This window comes from Lolium perenne, chromosome 7 (genome assembly GCF_019359855.2).
Source record: "Lolium perenne isolate Kyuss_39 chromosome 7, Kyuss_2.0, whole genome shotgun sequence".
NCBI classification, from domain to species: Eukaryota; Viridiplantae; Streptophyta; class Magnoliopsida; order Poales; family Poaceae; genus Lolium; species Lolium perenne.
Genome location: NC_067250.2, coordinates 242,845,487 through 242,868,487, shown reverse-complemented (window position 1 = coordinate 242,868,487; position 23,001 = coordinate 242,845,487). Strand labels below are relative to the sequence as shown.

Here is a 23,001-nt window from a genome sequence, read left to right as displayed (position 1 = left end):
CATTACCTGTGTGAAAACCGTATGGTCTCTCAATGTTCCAGCTAAAATTAAAATACACTGTTGGCGTTCTTTGCTCGACGCTATACCATGCAACGGCATTCTCGCCAATAGACACTACAACACAGTTCACAGTGTCAACTCTGCAATTCTGAGTGGGAGAGTATCCGTCATGCTTTTTTTTTCTATGCCCTAGAGTAAAGAAAATCTGAAATTATCTGGGCATGGAAAGTCTCACATCACATGTGTGTTCTAATGATTCTGAAGGTTCTTCAGTTCTGGTCTCATTGTTTCGAGACAGATCAGTGAAAGCTCCAATTCATGGTGAAATTGATCGAAATGATCTATTGGCCACATGCATTTGATACATACTAGTGGTTGGGGCGCCCCATGGGGCGCCTCCTTACTGGTCTTCTGCGCCCAAATAACATCCGAACACCAATCTGGCCGTGTCTCTTTCTGATAGACTGACTCTTTTAACTTCAGTAGAGTATAGTTCATTACTTACAAAAGCTAACACCGAAGCACAACCATATCTAAGATATATAAAAGATCAGCAAATATGAAATAGCAACATGCCATGATTGTGGACATCCTAGTCGGCCATCTTAAAAAATAGATAATCCTGGCAGTAGGTTCGAGCATGTACATGAATGTCTAATGGTCTAACAAGCACCTCCTCGCCAGCCAAGTGCACTCCAATCACAACGTCTGAGCATTGTATTTGCAGGTTTAACAACTTACAAAACCAGTTAATGTATTATGATGAACTGACATCGCTTTTCCACTTCCCTGCAAACTCTTCACACATATCCCTGCGCTGTGGCCGTTCACCAAGATCTGGCCCTTCCCCATACTGCCATGTCCAGGGTCACCGGAGCGTTGCCGCCAGGCCGAAGTAGGTCTGCAGAGATACATGAGCAAAAAACATTTAATAGATGTGAAGTTCAGTAGAAAAGGAGCATTGTGCCATTTCAGCAGCCGTGCGCCGCTGGCACTATTGCACTTGACGGACAAGCTTCTGGTGATTGAGTCCACGCCTAGAGATTCGTCTTTCAGGCTGATCTGTAACGCCGTGGAGATTGATATCAGTACTGCGATCTGCTCTTATGTAAGAGCACATGCAAGTTGGCAAGTTCAGTTTGAAAAATGTGTTGTACATGTTTGTCCATTTCTGATTGCTCAGGCCCCTCTTCCTCTGTTGCCTGACAGCGTGACCAGGCCAAGAACGCCAACATTCCAGGTCACCAACCATATCTGCACTTACAGGAGCTATCCATAAGCAGACGAATCAATATAATAGCAGCATCAGAAGAACATGATGCCATAATTTAAACGACACTGAAACAGATAAAAACTGTATAGCTCCAAATATAGGTAAGAATGATGGTGGGCATTTGGATAACACTATACTCAGCCGTTTGTATACGAAAACTGAAACAGTATATTGACAATCATTTGCTAGATAATTATGACATCCATGGGCATTTAGATGTTTTATCTGAAACCACTTTTGCTAAACCAAAGTTTAAGTCGACGAATTAACAGTTTTTGCAACTTCAGTGTAGCCTAAAAAAATAAACTGCTGGACAACACAATGCAACATGTGAAAGCAGGATTGGTCATATATTACAAGTAGGAAACTTTGCTTTGGATCCATCGCAATTTAACTTATGACCTTATTTAGGGACTCCAGAGATGAAACTTTGCTTCTCTTTTAGTTTTAGGCTGGATGCATGCATTGACCAATAAACTAACTAAATAGGGTGCAGGAAATCAGTTCTAGATCACGACTGGTTCTGCCCAGTCCGAGCTACTCAGTGTAGGATGCACACATTAGCTGGCTAATCTAAATTAACAACACAATTTAACTCACAGATAATTAATCCTAACCATTGATTAGAGTCCTGCATTAACTGGAATAAATTTGGCATAAGTGGTAATATTTACAAGTTAGCTGTTTATAAAGCTGCAAATCAAATGAAATTGAGTTAATTAGCCATGTCTACCCTATATCGATTACATGAAATCTGTACAAGAAAATATATACTATTGTATCTATAAACTGAAATAAGTTAAGAAAGCATGAAACGCTGAAGAGAAGATGGAGATACAAACTGAAATAAGCCTCTGGTTTGAGGTGTACTCGTAGACGAGAAGCCGCTTCTGGTACTCCAAGCAGACACCAAGAAGCCTAACAACGTTCTTCTGCTTAAGCTTGGAAACCAAGGCTCATTCTTCAGCTCGTCCACTCCTTGTGTTGAGCTCATTGACAGTCCCCTCACTGCTTTACCCTGTGCAAAATGGAACCAATATTAAGCTGAGCTATTTGAATTCCCTTTTTTGTGACAGAGGTATCTTGAGTTCTGAAAGTTGAATCTTAAAGGTGCTCTAATATTATAGGTGTACATACCGTATTTGGTGTGGTTGTCAAATAAGCCATACTTGATGGCATTCTTCCAGCGCAACCGCACCTCGTCGCAGAGGTCACTCAGCTCCTTTTTAAGGCCCATGTCAACTCGGTTGTGGTTCACAATGTAGACCTATGTGTGGAGTTCACCCTGCTCCCACATCACGAACACCCACAGGCAGCCAAGGGGCACCTGTGACGTGTATTCAGAACTTCCTTGCGTCGTTGTCATACAGAATCTGAAACAAAATCTTATGTCAGTGTAACTACTTATTTGTGAGTACATTTGAGAACTGAACATTTCCAGATGGTTCATTGCACCCTTAATTTGCCTGAATCACATCGCTGATCTCGCCAACAAACTATCTGGTCTTGTCCCACTTATGAGATGGCAAGTTCATCACACATGCAATGTCATTGTGGGCGATGTCCATCATGTTTAATGCAACTTTCATCAACCTATAGACAAACCTTCTGTCATTCAACCATCATAGAAATAAACAAATATAAGTGATAATAATTCAATGAAATAGACGAAAATGATAGAAAGAATATATAAAGGATAACATTTAAAAGAGTATGCTTATATATAGATGAAATGAAAATACTGATATATAGTATTTAAAATATTTTTTATAACTCTGTATCTACAATGTTTGGAACACAATTGTATAGGAAAAAAATCCATTTTCCAATCTCATGACCCATGCTAATTTTCCAAATTCTAACATTCAGGTTGCAAACATAAAATCCATGAAAAAATTTAGCGAAGCATACCTGAGAAGAAATAAAGAGGCTATAAATTTCTTATGTCTCATTACTCAGCCTTTCTCAAGGTTGTAAAAGGACCAGGGACCACCAGCACATAACATTGCAACAATGTCCATTTTTTAAATGCCTCAGCGAAGGAATTTCACTACTGAAAAAAAAAACATGCATGTTTCAAAAAGTTCAAAAAAAATGTGTATCCATCCAAGATGCAAGTACATATGGTTTGAACAGAAAATAACCTATGCTGCACCAGCTATGCCCAATATCGTGCCAGCAATTTGGCCTACATATCTTCTCCATCATAAGGTCTGCTTTACTTAGAGCTGAACGTCTCCATTTGATCAACCATTCTTAAAACTCATAGTGAATGATTCAACCTGGGAAATTAGGAAGGGAACCAAAAATACAGTAATAAACTAACCTAGACCAAAATAAACTTGGGCTAGACAAAAAATAACACTTAACTTCCAGGACTGACACCTAGAAAAATGAATCACAGGAACTTGGGGAAACTGAGCTCACCTAGGAGACATACAACTTAAGTACTTGCTGCTAGATGTTCCTATAGTTGTACATTTTGCAATATACGGTTGTCCGACCAATTAAGCATCCTGCAAAGTCAATCAATAATTAAAAATTTGTTAGAACACACATCTACTCAATAAACCTGGATGCAATTTGAGCAAGAACAAAGGGAAGTAAAGAAGGAAGAGAGGCATGTATGGTTCTGTGTTGGCAGTCACATCCAAGGATTGTGGGCTCACCTCATCAAAGCATTTGTTTACGCAGTGCAGACGACAAGGAGCAGGGTTGTAGGACAGCAAATGTGAAACTAAGGGAATAAGATTAGGGATCAACGCGTTTTCTCCCACACATATATAACATCAGATTCATTGTGTTCCTTACCTGTGCCTCACTCCGCCGTCTTGATTGTCCATGGCGAGCCTTCGCACACATGCCTAAAGACGAGCAAGAACGCATGAAGGAGAGGATGATGGTGATGGGGGCAGTGGGAGAGAAGAGGGCGAGCTGAGCTGATGACCTGCTGCGACCACTATCGTCGACCTCAATCCTCCGCACAGCCGCCTGCGGTGCTAGGGTTTGATCCCTCAGTGGTAGTGTTCTCCTCCGACTCGGCTGGAGGCCTCTGCCCAACCTAGTTGGGGGTTGACAAGATCTTGCGAGGCCTGGATAGAGGTTGCGGGCTGCTGGGGTGGGAATCACTGGAGAAGTGAGAGATAGGAAGAGAAGGCCCTGAGGAGAGATGATGGAGCGGCTGCTGCGCCAGGGAGGCGATGGAGCGGCGGCGGAATGCCATCGGGAGGGAGGGGGGGGGGGGGGGGGGGGGGGGGTGATGGGGGCCTGAGGATGAAGGAGAGGTCGCGTGAGAGCTATGCGGGGGCGGTGTTAACTGATAAGCCTCCATCTGTCGGTGGCCTATTATGGCTCAACACGTGGACAAATGAAATCACAAGAGGAAGCTAGCGCTTAATCCCGGCGCGCGATTGTATCTATCGTGGAGCGCTCTGAGATAGGCCTACCATACACGCACTTGCTTGTTCTCAATGGTGGGAGCGAAGGCACGCGAAAAGGGGTGCAATGCTACATCCCCCTGTACGTTCTGCGCAGTCCATTGCGGCTACAGCGGCAAACTTTTCAAGGTCAAAGAAGAAAAATAGTGGTATTGTCAGGCATGGTTAGATGAAACCGAAGGAAGATTTTGTAAAACTCAATGTGGATGCAAGCTTCGACTTGGATTCAGGTACGGGAAGCACTGGAGCTATCCTACGGGATGACAAAGGTTTCTTTCTAGCAACGAGTTGCTCTGGAATACCATATGTCTCAGACGTGTCTACGGCGGAGGCTCGGGCCCTTCGAGATGGTTGAATCCTACCAGGACAGATCGGGTGCAATAGGATTGAAGTCAATTCTGATTGCCTCGACATGATTGAGGTGATGCGGAATGGGGGAAATTCTTTCGAACCAGCGGCAACAATTTATGAAGAATGTTCCCCTCTTATCGGAACTTCGTTATAGTTCAATTTTTTCATTGCCCCAGGGAATCTAATGTAGCGGCAGATTGTCTAGACACTCAGAAGGATCTACGTCAATTGCTTGGCATGATGAACCTCCTGACTTCTTAGTTTCTATTCTGTCAAACGATATAGGTACCTCTTCTTTTCTTTTCTATTTTTTTATTTTTGTAGTTTCTTTTATAATTTAAAAATCTGAACATATTTTTCAAAAACCAAAATAATTTTTGAGAACTTTTATTTTAATTTGTAAGTTTTTAAAATCTGAACAAATTTAATTTTTTAACAATTTTTTGGAGTATAACGTTTTCAAAAGATGAACATTCTTTGAAACTCGGACACATTCCAAATCTATTTTTTTTCAAATTTAAACAAATTTTGAAATATGACCAAATTTCAAACAAATTTAAAATTTGAGCAAATTTTGAAATACAGTTTTTTTAAACCTGAATATTTTCATATTTTATAATTTTTTTGAATGAAATTATAAAATTAAGGAAAAATTGAAACCAAAAGCAGCCAAAAATATGACAATACCGAAGAAACCGAAAAAAAGTCACAAAAAACTAGCCAGACGGAATTCTCGCTAATGGGCCAGGCCCAACGCTGGGTGTGCATCTTGGTGTTACTACCAACCTGATCGGTGGATAAGGTTTGCCTAGGAAGCGTCTATTGTCCGCTTTAAGCGAAGCAAACGATTGGTTCCACATAGCACAGGCTCCTATGGGCTCGTTTCATTTCCGCTAGGCAGATATTTTCCTGTTTCTTCATTGGCGCGCGTGCAGATGCATCGTTCCAATTTTGCGCACACAATAGAGAGTAGTCGTGCGCGTATATGTTATTCTTGCTCGTGCATTTTTGTTTCAGTGTTTCCTCGCGTAGGATAGAATAAGGCTCCAGAAATCATGTTCATAAAAAGTTGGATTTTAAAAATATTCAAATTTAAAAATTGTACAAATCTAAAAAAGTTTGAATTTCAAAAATGTTTAAATTTTTAAAATGTTCAAATCTACAAACTATTCAATGGTAAAATATGTTCGAATTAAAAAAGTCCAAATATGAAAAAATTAAATTAAAAAATGTTTAAATTTAAAAATGTTCGAATCTAAAAAATATTCAATTTCAAATATGTCTGAATCAGAAAATTAAAATTTTAAAAAGGTTCAAATCTAAAAATTGTTTGAATCTAAAAATGTTCGAATTTCAAATATGTATGCATATGAAAAAAAGTTTAAAATTTTAAAAAATGTTCCAACCTAAAAACATTTCGAATTTCAAATATGTCCGAATCTGAAAAAAAGTTTAATTTTTTTAAAAATTAAATCTAAAAATGGTTGGATCTGAAAAATGTTCGAATATAAAAAATGTTCAAAATTTGAAAAATATTCAGATTCTAAAAAGTTCGAAAATAATTTCCAGTTTTCAAAAAGTCCAGGTTTGAAAAAGTTCAAAACCAAACTGACAGGGAAAATCGACAAAACCACCAAAAAAGCAAGAAAATCGGGAAAACCAAAATAACCTGAAGGAAACCGGAAATAAACAGAGATTGTGCTCGCTAATGGGCCGCCGAGATATAATCCTCCCTGTGGGGAGCGCTGGATCGCTCCCGCTTTGAGCGGAGAATAGGAATCCCCGTTTACCCAGGCTCTGCTTCGAAGATTGACCTGGATGACCTCTCGTTAACTGGGCCACCTGGGCCTTTCATCCGGGCGTTTGCTTCCGGTCCGTGCTTGCCTCTCCATTGCGCCGGTACAACTGATCGCCAAGGACCTCGTCGGGCGATCGTCGAGCTCGTGCTCCAAACCCTAGCCGAGCTCGAGCGGAGGTGGCGGTGAAGTGCCTCTCCATTTCAGGTTAGCTCTACAGCACTGCTCCATCGGCTTACCTCCCTCTCTCCCTTTCACTTTCCCGGTGGTTAAAGAGGAGCGAAGGCTGCTTCGGTGGCTTCAGGTGGCTTCAGCAGCGGTGCATGTGGCCATGGCGATGGGTCAGTCATGAAGAAATTTCTGTTTCTGCACTTGATTATGCCGTGATTCACTACTTTCCTTTGATTTGCAGGAGTTGGCAACATTTTTATGGAAGAACAATTACTAGCACAAGACTATTGCCAACTGCTATCTTCCCTAAATTTGTCTTTTCTCCCATTTCCATCAGTTGATAAAGAAAATTCTGGTTTCCATGTACTGATGTACAAGATTGAAGTTGTTACGTACCAATGAGTTATTTATATTCTACTATTAAGTATTAACTCTTCAGATTAGGCTCACAGGTAACAATTATGTGCTTGCTGAAAGTGCTGATAGGAAGTAACAAATCGCTTCTTGTGTTGCTGATAATGTTCAATGGAATTTGTATATAAGATGGGTTATAATCGAGTTATTGATGACAATTACAACTAATGCCATCTATGATAATGTGGTTGTGCTATTGTTTACAGGTCACTCACATAGCCGTCTATTGCCTTTAGCATATTGCCCCCTGATCATGTTAAACATGTGAGTAAGATATTATAGCACGGGACAAACGGAATGGTGAATTACCATGCAAACATAGTTAAGAGGTTACCTTTATCATATTAGCCTCCCACCATTTTCTCCTTTAATTGCATAAGATTTTATCGTATTAGCCTCCAACTATTTTCTCCTTTAATTGCATAAGATTTTTATGTGGCATTACAATGCCTCTATTTTTCCATCTACTTTTTCTACATGTTCCACACTACACCACGGACCAAACCTAGGGGCAGCTCTACTGCCGGGAAAAGTCACCTACAAGGGCAATATAACTGCCGGCAAAGAGATTTTCCGGAAGGCATATCTTTGCTGGCACTTGGCCTGCCATGCTAGCGGTACTATTGCCGGAAGTTTAGTTATTGTGCTGGCAGGTAGATAACCTGCCGGGATGACTTCTGCCGGCAGGTTGGACTATTGCTAGCTGTACTGCTTTCCTAGGCTGTTTTTGTAATTGATACTCTTGCTCCCAGCCGCACCCAATTTTGTGTAAGTAGATGCACAATTCAATCAAAGTTTCACAACACGTACAAGATATAGACTTCAGCAGACATATTCACATATTCTATATGATATGAAGTCTAGTCAATTACAGAACATAGTTTAAAACTTCATGCGTCCATGAACAGTACAAGAGAGCATTTCTGGAACATAACACTTGCATATACTTACTTTTATAAAACAGTAAACAAGAAACCCATCCATTAGCAGTGCTACAGAAACTAAAATCATAACTTCTACACTATTTCAGAACCACATCAGCCCAATCACCACTTCTAGCTCGCACCATCTCAGAAACTACAGGAGTGACTTCTGCAACAACTTCTTGTGTTGTCAACCTGAAACAAAACTGAAAATTTTAGTACAATAAGCAATCTATGGCACCAAGGCAGAATATCTTTTCTAATTCGAAGAAAGAAAAACATACAGAAACCATATACATACAACATTTGTGTATATTTCAGTTTCCTACTTCTGATAAATAATTAGAATCAGAGAAAAATGCGTCAGCGTAAATTTGCTTGAGTAGGTGAACATGGGACTCAGCTGTGATCGAGATATCAACACAACTAGTGCATGCATATAGTACAGCAAAACTACAAGCATTTTGCAATCTAAGTGTCACCTTCAGAACAAGATGACACAAATTTGCATGCATAAAGATGGTTCGCATTGCATATAATATAAGTAAATAATGCCCTGTTGTGGCAGCAATGAACTAAGAAGGCATAAATATAATAAAATAACTTGTTTGGATCACAGTAAAGAATATCCACTTTCATTTTTCACTTTTTACGAAAAAGCATATAGTGGATGGTATGCACATATCTGTTAAAAGATGGAAGTGATATACACTTTCTCCTTTGAAAAACAAGCACAAGATGGATGAATCAAAAATATCTATCTAAGACCAATGCATGAGATCTGATTGCAGAAGTGAAGTCGGAAATCCTGTGTTCATGAAGCTTAACAATTATATGATAGTAGATCTACATAAGAGTCCCTGTTGTAACTACTGAAGTTTGTCCGAGGGTGTATTTGGATAAGGAATGGGTGGGCCTGAAATAACCCGCGGCTGCCCAAATTGTTTCAAGTTCTCGCGCTCTATTTTCGCGTCCCATCCGCATCAACCTGCGTCAAGCCCCCAGCTAGGCCGGCAGATGACCCGCCGTCGAGAGCATGCCCCGGCAGTTTGCTTGCCCTTGATTTTGCTGATCTTCCCCGGCAGTTAAATTGCCCCTGATTCTCCATTTGTGCCGGAAGTATGGCTGCCCTACCATATATGTGCTGGCAGTCAATTTACCCCGGCAGGTCAATTGCCCTCTATAGCCCATTTTTGCCGGCAGTGAATTGCCCTTATGTTTGGTCCATGGTGTAGTGCCAGTCAATTACTGCTCCATTGGATTTAACTGTTCTTGTTCATGCAGAGGATAATTTGCTCTTCAATCTTTGATTTCGGCATGTCTATTATAATCTAAAAAATTCAGACTTGTACAAGGCTTATTGTTAAGAGACAGTAAACTGGAGCTACATACGCCTCTTCTCAGCGTTTTGACATTGTCAGCTGTCAGATCGAGCTCATGAATGAAGCAGATCTCCCTGAATTGCAGCATACTTACCCAATTATATACCATTTTGGGCAGGCATTCTTTATTTTTGAGGAAAGGGCGGTCCCTGTGCCCTATGATCAGGTAGATAGAAAAAAGTTATGTAAAAGGATGGGAAAACCCTAGGAGCTCAAGGAACTCCCAGAAAACACACACATGCACCCCGTCAAAGCTGCTAGTGGTTTCCCGGGTCTTGGCTGTGCGTGTAGGCCCTCTATGTGATTTCGTCTTTTACCAAGGCCGCGATGGCGTCTTGCTGAAGTGCGGCATTCTGGAAAACTTGCCAAGATATTCCTTTCCCTCCAAACACTCCAAACAGAGTACATGATCGCTCTACTCGCCTCCTTTCTCCTGTCCTTTGGGATCTTTGATATTATCTCGTCCCACCAATCATTGATTGAGACTCCTTCCTCCTGCAGGCGGTGGCACACCAAGATGCCCCATTCCGGGCGAAAATTTGTTCTCTCACCGAAGTCGAGAAGTGGCAGTCGATAGTGAGGTGCTGCACCGTCTCCGGATGGACTCTTGCATAGCTTACATATTGGGTCATGCGGCCATCCTCTAATTGCCAATTTATAAGCCATGATGATCTTTCCATGAAGCGCTAGCCATGCAAAGAACCTGCCTTTTGCCTCCGCGTGCCCCTTCCAAAGTTTGGCCGTGCCAAAGGGAGCACACGACGTGAACTGGCAGCGGTAAGCTGAGGCTGCCGTGTAGATCCCCTACTCACTCCACCGCCAATGTGTCTGGCCTCGGGAGCAAGTGAATCTCCGTTCTCTTCTTCCTTATAGATAACCTGTTTTTTTATGTTAATAGATAGCTTGTTTTTGCATGTCCAATACTTGACACTCTTTATGTAGCACATGTATTGCCTGAAGCTGATAGTATTATTCATTGCCATGCTTCTTTCTCTTTACATTTTTTTTGAATAATTCATTTAAGAAAAGTTGGGAGAGAAGATATTCTTTTCGCTGACTGGTTTCTCTGATTTATTTTCAACTTGGAATTTTTGTTTAGATCTTGATTCAAGGCCTCATATATTTTGGTGAGAGGGGCCTCACAAAGTAGATGCAAGATGATCCAATGTTTATGTAGTATAATGTTGTATTGTGATCCAAATTCATATACTAAAGGGAGGCTAACTTCTGACGAGCGGAGCGAGGCCCGTCGCCGGAGGTTTGGGCCGAACCGTCGCCGGAGGTTTGGGCCGGAGGTTTCGCCCGTCGCCGGAGGTTTGGGCAAGCCTTCCAAACAAGCTTGTTCATGTTGGTGGTCAAGGCTCCGAAGAATTGCACATTATAGGCCGCGGAAGAGGAGTATTCCCCGTTCGTAGTGGTGTCCCAAGTGATTGTATCCTCAATATGCTCATCGAGTTGGACGCTATGTTGCATCTAACCTTTGCTTTCCAATTATATGAAATACAAGAAATGGTTGTTCTTATTTCTTCATCATGTCTAATTGTGTATTGCTACTAAACGGGCATTGTTGGATGTTACCCCCCCAAAAAAAATGTACATCCTTTTTCCTCTATATTGGTTGTACATTGTATTACATATATTCTATTGTTCATTTTTAAAATTATTCCTATTGTACTTTTCTTAAAGCTGATGGGCACGGTAACAAGGCAACAAGTTCTTTTATTGTCTAGTAGTGTGGACATAATAAACCCCTTACCTTTGCCCTTAAGGCCCCCGCTTGGAAACTCTGAAAATTTTCCAACCGTGATAGTATACCGATGTTTCATGCCTGTGCACAAAGAAACCAGTGAAGAAATACACGTCTGCAGATATCCTGTTTGGGTAGCATCCCATGCATATTCACTCTTGCTCCCAAAGCATTGCGCCGCTGCCTCTCCTGGTTGCCGCCGCCGGCAGGGCTGGCTTCCAAAGGGAGCGGTCCATTCTTTGCGCCGCCTCTTCCTGTTTTCGTTTCGGTCATTTGGTGCAAGGTGGTAATGGCGGTTTTCCTGTATCGCTGTTGGGAGGCCCTGACCCATGGTTTTTGAGTCACAACTCAAAAGTGATTCGCCTGAGGCTACGACTCATGTATAGTCGACAAAAAATGTTCTATAGTCGCCATAAGTCGCTGTATAGTCGCGAGTCACCGTGATTTTTAGAAAATGACTCAACGACTCAAAAACCATGCCCTGACCGTGCACCATTAATCCTGATATAATGTCTCAGCAGGCCTCTAATGGTGGCCGTGAGCTCCAGCGCGCAGCCTGCTACCTCGCGGACAAGAAGTATAAGAGGAGCCGGGCCGACTGCTCCACTACCATCAGGTTTCTCTCTCTCTCTCTCTCGGCCGATATTTCCGAAATCCTGCCGGTAACCGGTTTTCTTGGCCCCTACCGGTATAAAAAAATACCGGCATATTCAAAATTAACGAATTTTAATAAATTCTAGATAAGTTTTAAATTTTGTTTGAAATTTTTTGTCCGGTATTTGGATCGGTATTTCCGTTAAATGGTAATAACGTTGGCCACCGGTACTTTTTAGAGAACGAGAAGAAAAAACCCTAACTGCAATCCAACAGACTTGTTTTGCCAATCAATCGTCACCACCTCAGCCACAATCTTGATAGCTGACCATGACTTTGATATTTGGGCACATTTGCCAGCTGGAGACCGATGGGAAGTCGAAGTCGTAAAATAGTCTATATCTGGAGCGGAAAGCTCCATACCATCTAAGAAGCATTGCAACAGCAGTGAGCAGTGAGCACTGCACGGCTGGAACGACAGCAGCCCAGTGCACGAAAAAAGCATGGCCTCGTCTCAGAGCTTAGCGCTAGCAGTTCTCTTCAGCTACCTACGCCTCTTCTCAGCGTTTTGACATCGTCAGCTGTCAGATCGAGCTCGTCAAATCAAGCTCATTGTAGAAGAGATATTGCAGATTGCACAACACCAATAGGGCCGGCTGCTCATATATATATAGGCGGACACATGTACAATTACAGGTACAACCCTGAGAAAACACGGGGACCTATACCTATAATATGTTACTCAAAACCCCCCGCAGTCGAAGGGTCGGCACCGACACATAGACTGGAGCGAAACTCCGGAAAATTCGTGGACGGCAATCCCTTCGTCATGATATCGGCAAATTGCTGAGACGTCGGTACGTGAAGAACTCGAACGCGACCGAGGGCAACTTGCTCACGAACAAAGTGGATGTCCAACTCAATGTGCTTGGTGCGCCGATGATGAACGGGGTTGGCAGAGAGGTAGACGGCCAACACGTTGTCGCAGAAGACCACCGTAGCCTTGCCAACAGGACAAGAGAAGCTGGCGAAGCCACGTGCACTCGGCCACCGCGTTGGCCACGGCGCGGTACTCGGCCTCAGCACTGGAGCGAGACACGGTGGGCTGCCTCTTGGAGGACCAAGAGACGAGCGACGAGCCGAGGTACACGCAGTAGCCGCTGGTGGAGCGCCGCGTGTCCGGGCATCCCGCCCATTCCGCGTCCGAGTAGGCGACGAGGTCGGTCGACGTCGAGGGGGAAGCATGCAACGACAAGCCGTAGCCCATGGTACCACCGACGTAGCGTAGAATCCGCTTCACCGCGGCCCAATGAGCATCCCGAGGAGCATGCATGTGCAAGCACACGTGCTGCACAGCATACTGGAGCTCCGGTCGCGTCAACGTCAAGTACTGGAGAGCACCAACGATGGAGCGGTAGAACGGCGCGTCGGACGCCAGCGACCCATCACTGGCGGAGAGCTTGGCCTTCGTGTCGACAGGAGTAGGCGCAGGGTTGCAGTTAAGCATCCCGGCACGCTCGAGAAGCTCGTGGTCGTACTTCCGCTGATGAAGGAAGAACCCGTCCGCACGTCGGACAACCTCGATGCCGAGGAAGTAGTGGAGCGGGCCAAGGTCCTTCAAAGCGAACTCAGCGCAAAGACTGTCGGTGAGCTGTCGAATGATACGTCCATTTTGCATCACTATTTTATATCATAATTTACTGTTATTCATTGATATATTTCATATTTAGAGATGATACTTATGTTATTTCATCTATTTTGCATGTTTCATGATTATTGGAGAATTGCGCACCGGAGCCAGGATTCTGCTGGAAAAAGCACCGTCAGGATGCAATATTTCGGAAGATCAACAGTTAACGGAAATTATATGAAAATTCCTATTTTTCCAGAAGTCGAAGGGAGCCAGAAGGGGGAGCCGAGGGGACCCGAGGTGGGCCCACCTCATAGGCCGGCGCGGCCCAAGGCCTAGCCGCGCCGCCCTGTGAGGAGGGGGCCCACAGCCCCATCTCGCCTCCTTTTCTTCGCGTACGTCTTCGTCCCGAAAACCTAAGCCCCAGAGGATAGTCGCGAAGAGTCACAGCCGCCTCTGCGGGGCGAAAAACACCAGAGAGAAAAGAGCTCTCCGGCGGGCAGGAATCCGCCGGGGAAATTCCCTCCCGGAGGGGGAAATCGACGCCATCGTCACCGTCATCGAGCTGGACATCATCTCCATCATCATCACCATCATCATCATCATCATCACCGCCATCTCCACCGCTGCACCTCGTCACCGCTGTAACAATTCGGGTTGGATCTTGATTGTTTGATAGGGGAAACTCTCCCGGTGTTGATTTCTACTTGTTATTGATGCTATTGAGTGAAACTATTGAACCAAGGTTTATGTTCAGATTGTTGTTCATCATCATATCACCTCTGATCATGTTCCTATAGGGATTCGTTGCATAGAAAACAAAAAATTTCCTACCGCGAGAACGCAATCCAAGCCAAGATGCAATCTAGAAGACGGGAGCAACGAGGTGATGATCAAGACTCACCCTTGAAGATTTCCAAAGCCTACAAGAGTAGGCTCTTGTTGCTGTGGTAGACTATCACTTGCCGCTTGCAAAAGCGCGTAGAAGATCTTGATCACGGTGCCACAATCGGGCAGCACCTCCGTACTCGGTCACACGTTCGGTGTTGATGAAGACGACATCCTTCTCCCCGTTCCAGCGGGCAGCGGAAGTAGTAGATCCTCCTCGGAATCCCGGCAGCACGACGGCGTGGTGGCGGTGGTGGTGGAGATCTCCGACAGAGCTTCGCCTAAGCTATGTGGGAGAGAGAGGTAGGAGGGAACCGCTAGGGTTTGGGAGAGGGGGGCGCCGGCTAGGGCAGCCTTGAGGGGTGCGGCCATGGTGGTGTTGTGGTGGCCGGCCAGCCCCTCTCCTCCCCTCTTTATATAGGTGGAAGCCCCAAGGTTTAGGTCAAAGTGTCCGAATAAGACCCCAACAAAAAACCTTCCATATGACCAAACCTAGGAGAAGTGGGACTCCCCCCTTTCCTTGGTGGGGTGGCCGGCCACCATGGTGGGGAGTCCACTTGGGACTCTTCCTCCCTTAGGCTGGCTGGCCAAGGTGGGTGGAGTCCCGACTCCACCTTCCATCCTTATTTCTTCCGGACTCTTCTAGAACCTTCTAGAACCTTCCAGAGAAAATACCGGATCATTTTCAAACCTAGAAAATGACTTCCTATATATGAATCTTATTCTCCGGACCATTCCGGAACTCCTCGTGATGTCCTGGATCCCATCCGAGACTCCGAACAAAACTTCGAACTCCATTCCATATTCCATATCTACTTAAACGACATCAAAACTTAAGTGTGTCACCCTACGGTTCGTGAACTATGTAGACATGGTTGAGACTTCTCTCCGACCAATAACCAATAGCGGGATCTGGAGATCCATAATGGTTCCCACATATTCAACGATGACTTAGTGATCGAATGAACCATTCACATACGATACCAATTCCCTTTGTCACGCGATATTTTACTTGTCTGAGGTTTGATCATCGGTATCTCTATACCTTGTTCAACCTCGTCTCCTGACAAGTACTCTTTACTCGTACCGTGGTATGTGGTCTCTTATGAACTTATTCATATGCTTGCAAGACATTAGACGACATTCCACCGAGAGGGCCCAGAGTATATCTATCCGTCATCGGGATGGACAAATCCCACTGTTGATCCATATGCCTCAACTCATACTTTCCGGATACTTAATCCCACCTTTATAACCACCCATTTACGCAGTGGCGTTTGATGTAATCAAAGTACCTTTCCGGTATAAGTGATTTACATGATCTCATGGTCAAAAGGACTAGGTAACTATGTATCGAAAGCTTATAGCAAATAACTTAATGACGTGATCTTATGCTACGCTTAATTGGGTGTGTCCATTACATCATTCACATAATGACATAACCTTGTTATTAATAACATCCAATGTTCATGATCATGAAACTATGATCATCTATTAATCAACAAGCTAGTTATACAAGAGGCTTACTAGGGACTCCTTGTTGTTCACATAACACACATGTATCAATGTTTCGGTTAATACAATTATAGCATGGTATGTAAACATTATCATAAACACAAAGATATATTATAATAACCATTTTATTATTGCCTCTTGGGCATATCTCCAACAGTCTCCCACTTGCACTAGAGTCAATAATCTAGTTTACATTTGTAAAGTACCTAACACCCATGGCATTCTGGTGTTGGTCATACTTTGCCCTAGGGAGAGTTTTAGTCAACGGTTCTGACACACTCAGAAACGTATGTATTTTGCAATTCATTTGCGTCTCAACGCATCACTCATTTTCTAAATGAGTCGGCATTAAATATGTTTGGTCTTCTGGTGGAACCATAATTCCGCGGTCTGAAATATGTCACTAATATTGTCATACAGAATATAGTTTCAAAGTTCTGACACTATCGGAACTAGACCAAGTTCTCAAAGAACCTCTTGACTTAACATCCTCAGTCATTGTCAAAACAATGACATATTCTGCCTTCGTTTGTAGAATCCGTCACAACATTTAGAACTCATCTAAATCTAGCATAGACAAATTCTAGCTCATTGTGCTACCTTTTAAACAACACTTAGCCTAATTTGAGATTGAAATTTTATTTTTATATGTGACCAAACTAATATCGGTGCAACACCTTACATCGATTTGTTTGTCATTACTCATACAAAACTATATATCCTTGGTTCTTCTAAAGTACTCAAGGATATTCTTACTGTCGTTTAATGATCATCACATGAATCATTCTGGTATATGCTCATAACATTTTAGAGCATAGGACATCTGATATTGTACATATTATTTGTGATCTAAAATCACTCATGTGTTTTTACTCATTGAGTGTCAGATACACTCAAGTCTTGTTAAAACTTCACATGAAAAGAACACCTTCTTAATATTTCTATATTGAACTACTTCAATATCCATTCTATGTACTTTGACTTAAACTTATTATGTGTTTCAATCTATCTTCATAGATCTTGACACTAAATATGTTTCTGTCCATATTCTTTCATGAAGTTAATCCTCAATGAAATCTTTTATAATCAAGTATATAATTACATTATTTATAATCAACGATATGTCACCTACATAAAGTATTACAAATATGTCTCAGCGCTCCCACTTAATTTCTTGCAAATGCAAGCATCTTCATCGTTTCTGATAAAATCCAAAACTCTTTGACTATTTCATCCGGTGAAGATTCCAACTCCGTGATACTCACTTCATCCAATTGAAGTTCGTATACCTATCTAGTATTCCACGGACTAGCAAAACAATTGGTTGTATCTTGTATACACCTTTAATACATACTTCTGTTAAGTAATGTATTTTGCCATCCTACTATCATATCTCATGAAAGAAATATGTAGCGATTACTAGAATAATCCACATAGACTATAAGCATTGCTACAGAAGATCTAATCTTATCGTAGTCAACTCTTTGAACTTTGTCGTAAACAACTTTTCGACAAGTCGAGCTTATTCAAGGATATTCCATCCAAGTCCATCAATTTTATAGATCCATTTACTTTCAAAAAGTATTCATCTATCTTGGATTTCATGGCGTATAGCCATTTTAACGGAGTCAGGACCCATCATAACTTCTTTGTATGTAGTTGGTTTATCATTGTTCAAAAAACAATCCTTTGTTCACAAATAATTTATTTCATCACAAAGTAAACCATACCTACAAGGTTCAATAAGTACTTCGATCTCCATGACTATAACATTTTGTAGACATGGTAGCCATGATCGTCGTGGCCGCTTCCGGAACCAATTCCGATGCTGCGCTACTCTGATCATTATGCTCAGGTTCATAAACCTTATCAAGTTCTATTGTCCTCCCACTCAAATACTTCGCTAAGAACAATTTCTTGGAAATAAGTAAGAAACATTGACAAACACTTTTGTCTTTGTCTCCATAGTGGAAAGAATTCCCAATCAATTCTGTGGAATAACCAACAAAGACATTCATCCGATTTTGGTTGTAAACTTATTTACTTTATGCTATGCATTCCAAAATTTAAGAAAGGACTATTAGGGTTCATACCCATGCCATAACTCGTATGGTGTCATTTCAACGGATCATGATGATGCTCTATTCAGTGTAAAAACGGTAGTCTCTAAAGCATAATCCACAAAAATATAATGGCATCAATATTTTATCTCATCATTGATCCAACAAGGTTTGGATACATCTCTCGGATACTCCATCATCATTATGATACTCCAAGAAATGTGAGTTGTAGAACAACTTCATAACTCTCTTTAGATGTTCGCTAAAACTCGTAATTCAAATATTTCCACTATGATCCAATCATAGATATTTGACTTTTCTATTACGATGATTTCCACTTCATGCTGAAATTTATTTGAATCTATTCAAATGTTTCAAACTTCTTCCTTATCGAATATATCCACATATATATATATACTCAATTCATTGTTGGAAGTTTTCATGAAGTAGAAGAATCTCCCGCACACAACTATGCCCAGTGAACCACATATATCATCATGTATGTTTCCATTAAGTTAGTTGCCCGTTCAACTCTTGGCCTATGAACGGTATTTCAGTCATTCTCTTTAGAAAAGATTTGCAAGCACCAAACGATTCAAAAATCGAATGACTCCGAAAATCCATTTGCATGGAGTTCCTTCATGTGTTCCTCTCTAATATGACCTAAATGGCGGTTCCACAAATAAGTGGAATTCAAATCATTTGCCTTATGGCATTTTAGCGTCAGTGTTATGTATGTGTGTTTCACCATTAAGATTTATAATAACTTATCCATCGTACATGGAGTAATGTCATAATTTGAACAACTCATTGTTTTCATTTGACCAGAGCAAAATAACAATTATTAAGTTCTTTATTATAAATTCTAAGGGCTAGATAGGATGCCAACGACGAACATAATAACACTTTATTTTTGTTCCAGAAGTGCATTCCTATCATATTCCTTGTCAGTCACTTAGGCCATTGTATTCTTGTATTGCGTTGTTTTGTATGACATTTCATACCAACCAATATGGTACTAATACCCAAGAATTTCATTGTGTGACCAAATGAGGAATACATCCATAACATGTATATCATTTATATACACTTGAGCTAGACTTTCTAGTCTTTTCTTTCTTTCTGCCAATAAACTTTTGTAGTTTCTCTTTTAGCTTTCCTCATTATTCAGAAAGACACTTCAACATCAATAACTTCTAGGTTTGTTGGTCAAATACCAATAACCTTGAGGTTCTTACTTTGAAGTTGATCATCATATGACAAGTGTTCCGGATTTCACTATTAGTAACCTTTTAATATGATGAACAATTTCACTCATAATTTTATCCATCATATCATGACGACTTTTCGAGACCATGTCTGTACATGCTAGGCTCGTAAAGTATAACCTTAGTATTCGCATGTGCAAATCTGGCTTGCACTTATTGTATGCACACGTAGAATCTATAACACCCGATCATCACGTGATGCTTAGAAACGACGAGTCTTAGCAACGGTGCATACTAAGGATGATCATTTCATGGATATGCGAATATCGTTAGTGCCCCAATAGTTGGAGGATTGGGACGCCTTGCGTCTTCAACCTTCCTACATTCCCATAAAACTTATGAGTTTATGTAGTCTCACCAAATTATATTCTATCATCTTGCAATAAGGTCTTAGATATCACATATATCTCATACCTTGATTATTTCTGAAAACTAAATTTTCAGCTCCTTACTTTTCAAACAGATTTGAACTTCAAGTTTCACGGAGACAAGATAACTTTAGGTACTAATTGAAACCATAGCTCTTTGAATCAACAATGTGAGGTTTACTAAAAGTTTGCAATAGGACTTAATCAATTCTTGATTCTTTAACAATACGGTACCAATCCGTAAAGTTTCTTGTCAGATTTTAACAGTATTTCTATCTCAATTACAAGACTAGCGCATGGTAGAAAACGGATGCCAATACTACAAAATTAATTCAAAATACTACTCAGACTATGTTCATGATAATTAGTTCATGTTTTAATCTAATTACTAATGAACTCCCACTTAATACAACATCCCTCATAGTTGTTAAGTGGTACACGATCCACATCCACTACACCAAAACCGATCATCACGTGAGATGATGTAGCTTCAATGGTGAACATCAACATGTTGATCATATCATCCATATGACTCGTGTTCAACCTTTCGGTTTCCGTTGTCCCGAGGCCATGTCTGTACATGCTAGGCTCGTCAAGCAAACCCAAGTATTCCGCGTGTGCAACATGGCTTACACCCGTTGTATGTGAACGTTGAGTCTATCACATCCGATCATCACGAGATGCTTCGAAACGACGAACTGTGCAACGGTGCATACGAGGGGAGAACACTTTATTATCTTGATATTAATGTGAGGGATCATCTTATAATGCTACCGTCGCGATCTAAGCAAAATAAGATGCATAAAGGATTAACATCACATGCAATTCATATGTGATATGATATGGCCCTTTAGTCTTTGCGCCTTCGATCTTCATCTCCAAAGCACGGACATGATCTCCATCATCAACGGGCATGATCTCCATCATCGTTGGCGTAGCGTCAAGGTCCATGGCGCCGTCTTCATGATTGTTCACCTCATGTAGCAACTATTACAACTACTTTGAAATACTACTCAACATGAAATTTAAAGACAACCATAAGGCTCCTGCCGGTTGCCACAATACAATAATGATCATCTCATACATATTCATCATCACATCATGGCCATATCACATCACCAAACCCTGCAAAAACAAGTTAGACGCCTCTAATTTGGTTTGCATATTTTACGTGGTTTAGGGTTTTCGAGTAAGATCTAATCTACCTACGAACATGAACCACAACGGTGATACTAGTGTTGTCAATAGAAGAGTAAATTGAATCTTTACTATAGTAGGAGAGACAGACACCCGCAAAGCCTCTTATGCAATACAAGTTGCATGTCGAACGAGGAACAAGTCTCATGAACGCGGTCATGTAAAGTTAGTCCGAGCCGCTTCATCCCACTATGCCATAAAGATGCAAAGTACTCAACTAAAGATAACAAGAGCATCAACGCCCACAAAACCATTGTGTTCTACTCGTGCAACCATCTATGCATAGACACGGCTCTGATACCATTGTAGGGATTCGTTGCATAGAAAACAAAAAATTTCCTACCGCGAGAACGCAATCCAAGCCAAGATGCAATCTAGAAGACGGGAGCAACGAGGTGATGATCAAGACTCACCCTTGAAGATTTCCAAAGCCTACAAGAGTAGGCTCTTGTTGCTGCGGTAGACGATCACTTGCCGCTTGCAAAACCGCGTAGAAGATCTTGATCACGGTGCCACAATCGGGCAGCACCTCCGTACTCGGTCACACGTTCGGTGTTGATGAAGACAACGTCCTTCTCCCTGTTCTAGCGGGCAGCGGAAGTAGTAGATCCTCCTCGGAATCCTGGCTGCACGACGGCGTGGTGGCGGTGGTGGTGGAGATCTCCGACAGAGCTTCGCCTAAGCTATGTGGGAGAGAGAGGTAGGAGGGAACCGCTAGGGTTTGGGAGAGGGGGGCGCCGGCTAGGGCAGCCTTGAGGGGTGCGGCCATGGTGGTGTTGTGGTGGCCGGCCAGCCCCTCTCCTCCCCTCTTTATATAGGTGGAAGCCCCAAGGTTTAGGTCAAAGTGTCCGAATAAGACCCCAACAAAAAACCTTCCATATGACCAAACCTAGGGGGAGTGGGACTCCCCCCTTTCCTTGGTGGGGTGGCCGGCCACCATGGTGGGGAGTCCACTTGGGACTCTTCCTCCCTTAGGCTGGCCGGCCAAGGTGGGTGGAGTCCCTCTGGGACTCCACCTTCCATCCTTATTTCTTCCGGACTCTTCTAGAACCTTCCAGAGAAAATACCGGATCATTTTCAAACCTAGAAAATGACTTCCTATATATGAATCTTATTCTCCGGACCATTCCGGAACTCCTCGTGATGTCCTGGATCCCATCCGAGACTCCGAACAAAACTTCGAACTCCATTCCATATTCCATATCTACTTAAACGACATCAAACCTTAAGTGTGTCACCCTACGGTTCGTGAACTATGTAGACATGGTTGAGACTTCTCTCCGACCAATAACCAATAGCGGGATCTGGAGATCCATAATGGTTCCCACATATTCAACGATGACTTAGTGATCGAATGAACCATTCACATACGATACCAATTCCCTTTGTCACGCGATATTTTACTTGTCTAAGGTTTGATCATCGGTATCTCTATACCTTGTTCAACCTCGTCTCCTGACAAGTACTCTTTACTCGTACCGTGGTATGTGGTCTCTTATGAACTTATTCATATGCTTGCAAGACATTAGACGACATTCCACCGAGAGGGCCCAGAGTATATCTATCCGTCATCGGGATGGACAAATCCCACTGTTGATCCATATGCCTCAACTCATACTTTCCGGATACTTAATCCCACCTTTATAACCACCCATTTACGCAGTGGCGTTTGATGTAATCAAAGTACCTTTCCGGTATAAGTGATTTACATGATCTCATGGTCGAAAGGACTAGGTAACTATGTATCGAAAGCTTATAGCAAATAACTTAATGACGTGATCTTATGCTACGCTTAATTGGGTGTGTCCATTACATCATTCACATAATGACATAACCTTGTTATTAATAACATCCAATGTTCATGATCATGAAACTATGATCATCTATTAATCAACAAGCTAGTTATACAAGAGGCTTACTAGGGACTCCTTGTTGTTCACATAACACACATGTATCAATGTTTCGGTTAATACAATTATAGCATGGT

At 42.1% G+C, this 23,001-nt stretch overlaps 1 protein-coding gene and 1 long non-coding RNA gene across 12 annotated transcripts; both read right to left on the bottom strand.

Annotated features, from left to right (window-relative positions):
* Positions 1–539: 539 nt before the first annotated feature.
* LOC127314122 (uncharacterized) lies at positions 540–4,529 on the bottom strand. Of its 11 annotated transcripts, XR_007859408.2 has the most exons (9): positions 4,085–4,528; positions 3,943–4,010; positions 3,418–3,789; positions 3,185–3,326; positions 2,729–2,866; positions 2,411–2,646; positions 2,116–2,291; positions 1,158–1,254; positions 540–1,062 (listed from the first exon to the last, which is right to left on the bottom strand). It is a non-coding gene; the product is annotated as an uncharacterized lncRNA (long non-coding RNA). The 11 variants fall into 11 exon arrangements; XR_007859405.2 differs by having other exon boundaries at positions 1,158–2,291; positions 4,085–4,529; XR_007859406.2 differs by having other exon boundaries at positions 540–1,254.
* Positions 4,530–12,393: 7,864 nt separating this feature from the next.
* LOC127315545 (uncharacterized mitochondrial protein AtMg00810-like) lies at positions 12,394–13,766 on the bottom strand. The gene is made up of 2 exons (XM_051346024.1): positions 13,126–13,766; positions 12,394–12,514 (listed from the first exon to the last, which is right to left on the bottom strand). The coding sequence occupies exons 1-2, from the start codon at positions 13,764–13,766 to the stop codon at positions 12,394–12,396; spliced, it is 762 nt and encodes a 253-aa protein (XP_051201984.1).
* Between the last annotated feature and the right edge of the window lie 9,235 nt (positions 13,767–23,001).